At 36.5% G+C, this 3,459-nt stretch overlaps 1 protein-coding gene across 1 annotated transcript; it reads left to right on the forward strand.

Annotated features, from left to right (window-relative positions):
* Positions 1–1,589: 1,589 nt before the first annotated feature.
* On the forward strand, positions 1,590–3,157 carry LOC105116038 (uncharacterized). Its single transcript, XM_011013183.1, has one exon. It carries the CDS (start codon positions 1,973–1,975, stop codon positions 2,510–2,512), a length of 540 nt encoding a protein of 179 aa, XP_011011485.1. The 5' UTR covers positions 1,590–1,972; the 3' UTR covers positions 2,513–3,157.
* The last annotated feature ends 302 nt before the right edge of the window (positions 3,158–3,459 follow it).

Raw genomic sequence — 3,459 nt, forward strand, 5'->3', positions numbered from 1 at the left:
AAGAGATGCCAAGGTAATTGGGACTCGCTTCATTAGATGGAACCTCTTACACTAAAATTAATGATTTTTATAGCCTAAATTAGTATCAACTTAGATTTTCTCTCTCCAATCTCTCAAACTAGAGATTAAAAAAATAAAAAATAAATTTTTAGATCAAAACTGAAATTTTAAAAACCAAAGAGTCCAAAAAGAAAGATATTAGAAAGTATAAGTATCAAATTGAACTTTTCAAGTAAACTTTGAAAGTGCCGCCAAGTGTTTTTACCTTTTCTACTTTGTCCACCATCTTTCAATCATGCTCTTGCTTAGTAAATTAAAGCCAACCAGCTCTTAATTTAGCCATAAAAGAACTAAATTGAGGGGGAAAAAACTTTAATAACTAAAATTAAAAAAAAAAATTGATTACACCAATCAACAGAAAATTGTAAAAAAAAGTGAACAATTACATAGAGAACAATATTTCCCCACAAACTTTCTTATACTATAAATGTAATAATGTAATTGTAATGTAATAAATGCTTGATTTTGTGATGTCAATAAAGATACAAGATGGTCACAACATCAAAAATACCCGAAAAATGGACCCTCCTCTCCATTCCTCACATGTTGCCCACTAACATCTACATCCACACCATTTAATGGATGGGCCAGACTTTAGATGGGACATTACAAAGATTAATCGGCAATCGAACAATTTAAACAATTTCAACTACCTTGTTTTTCTTGTAGCAAATCTCAGTGTGGGCTCACAAATCGATTGGTCCATGAGTCAATGTGAAATTATGGATGTAGATCAAATCAATCATACAGTAATGAAAATCACATTCAAATGGATCATCTTGAGAAATTTTCTCAATTATCATGATGGGATTTTTGAATTCTATAGTTGTTTTGCTTCCCAGATAAACCTCTCAAGTCTTAACCACCGCAGGAGGAAAGAATCCAAACAATGATGTTGCCTCTTCCAATATATGAATGAACATACACCGAAAAACAATATATTTTATTTTTCTTAAAGCACAGAGGCTGGAAACAGTAGCATTATTGAACTGTCTTTTAGCAAAAGAGCGAGTAGACAATTTACCTTCTCTTGAGTCGAAGCGCTTCCCAAACCTAAAAATCTAATAAAGAGATAAAGCAAAAGAAGCCTACATCACTTCACTTTCCAGTGAAAGCCACAGCCCACATGATGTGTTTGGGGAGGTAGAAAGAAAGATCACAATTTACAGGCCCTCTCTCGAAGCAAGATTTCTCTATGCCCTAACTCGTCCGATACCCACCTCATTCCAAGCCATTCTAGTCTCTTTTAAAATGACCCCACCTAATAGTCTCTTCACCTAATCCTTCTGGCTGATTCAGTAGTCTCTTGACAAATGTCAAATCTTGATTGACACACATGTCTTCGATCACCCCATCGCAGAAGGGTCTTGTCGTGGCTTCCTTGGCAGTCCCAATCATGCACTAACATGTGTTGCCCTTACCCATGAGCCCCCCGGCCTTGCAAAAACCAACCCAAAAGTATCGAACTCGGTGAATATAAGGCGATGGGAGGGTCCCCAGATGATGGATTCAAAAGGCAAAGTACAGAGTCAGGTGCAATTATTAATGCCATGAATTTCATCCTAAGCAAGCGAGCGAGAGAGCGAGCGAGCGAAGTTCCTCCCCCCTCACACCCAAAAAGCAGAAGAAAAGAATTAAAAGAAGCAAAGAAAAGCTTTAAAAGAGACTATCCATTGAAAATAAAAAATAAAAAATCATTTGTGCAAAATTCTCTTTAAGTGACTGATTCCCACTGTTAGATAGCCACAAGAAAAGAAAAGAAAAGAAAGACCCTTCTCTTTCACCTTTCTCTACCTCTTTCTCATATATTGATCTCCATCAATTTCTACAAAGCTCTCCCTTCTTATTCTCCCTCTCAAATATGAAGGACTCGTAGAGAGAGAGTGACAAAATCACACACAAAGTACTAGCCATGAAGAACACCATAAGGTGTTGCATCTCTTGCATTCTACCATGTGGAGCTCTTGATGTAATTCGAATAGTACACTCTAATGGTCGGGTAGAAGAGATCAGTGGCACAATCCGTGCAAGTGAGATCATGAAAGCATATCCAAAACATATCTTGAAAAAGCCCTCGTCACCTTCTGATGATGGGTTTGTTCCGAAGATTGTTATAGTCCCCCCAGATGCAGAGCTACAACGTGGAAAGATTTATTTCTTGATGCCAGCTCCAGCAACACAAGAAACCAAGAGTTCTCGATCATCAAGAGGTTCAGGTATGAGAAAGAAAAAAAGAGAGATTAGTAGTAACAAAAGAAGTACTGAAAGCAACAACTCAAGCCATATCGTTACCAACTCCATTTCAATGACAACGAACCTTCTCATTTCTGATCAGTATTTGAGTGAGATTCTATCAGAGAAGCTATCAACACAGAGAGATCGAAGAAGAGGCCGTGCTGGTGTGTGGAGACCTCATTTAGAAAGTATAACAGAGGCACCGCATGATGCATAAAAGAGGGTTAAAATGTCAAGTTATATTGAGTTCTCGTTAACTTTTTTTTTTTTTTTGTGATTCATTTTAGAGGTTCTTTTGATTTTCATTAGGGTTCGTCAAGAACTCCCTTCTTATTCAAATTTTAATTTCTTTCAAATTGCTTCTTTCTTAATGTATATAGAGGCATATAGAGAAAAAAGAAAAGATAGTGCAAAAGTCGGGGGTCCAGTTACAGTTTGAAAATTGTGGAGAGAGATGATTGATCATATCCTGAACAATTGTGGTGGGATCTTGATTGGTATCACACCATTAAAGGCCGTATGCAAGCTTTGAGCTTCATTTAAGTGTGGTTTTCATGCTCTACAGAACAATATTTCCTGGAAGCTTTAGTTCCGTAGTCTTGGGAGACAGAAGAATTAAGAGGTGCAAGCAAATTTTCTTTCGAGTTCAGTACTAAATTTTTCTGTTGTTGATAGATAGAGATCCCACTTCTACTGTGCAGTACCTGGCATTGTACCTATCGAATTTAAGAATGATTGTGATATAGATGATGATTATTACACTACAACTGAAAACCTTCAGCTACAATTCTGCTCATCATTTTGTTAAGTTGATCCTTATTTTCTGAATCAAGGATAAAGGGAAACGTCATTGTAGCTCAAATTGGTCTTCCGTTCTAACTGTGCTCTCTCTCTCTGTTTTTTTTTTTTTTTTTCTTTGTGTTTTCTGTGACAGGATGCTTGCATCACTCTCCATCTGTAGACATAAACTGAAATATGTAACTAATATGTTATAATGTTCACGATTTAACTGCATATATATGCAACATATAATAAGCCGGGTTAATTAATTATCTTAACAATTGATTCCAATTTTCCACCTGCCCGTGCGCAGTGATCTTTCGATGAAAAAGTAGCCAATTTTTTATCCATCCTTGAGGTAATATTTCTCACTATAGTAGCTGT

The sequence above is a fragment of the Populus euphratica genome, unplaced genomic scaffold (assembly GCF_000495115.2).
Source record: "Populus euphratica unplaced genomic scaffold, PopEup_1.0 scaffold847.1, whole genome shotgun sequence".
Lineage (NCBI taxonomy): Eukaryota > Viridiplantae > Streptophyta > Magnoliopsida > Malpighiales > Salicaceae > Populus > Populus euphratica.

What these genes read in the sequence shown, in the direction of transcription:
- LOC105116038 (XM_011013183.1), top strand. Translation starts at nt 1,973, where the DNA reads ATGAAGAACACCATAAGGTGTTGCATCTCTTGCATTCTACCATGTGGA.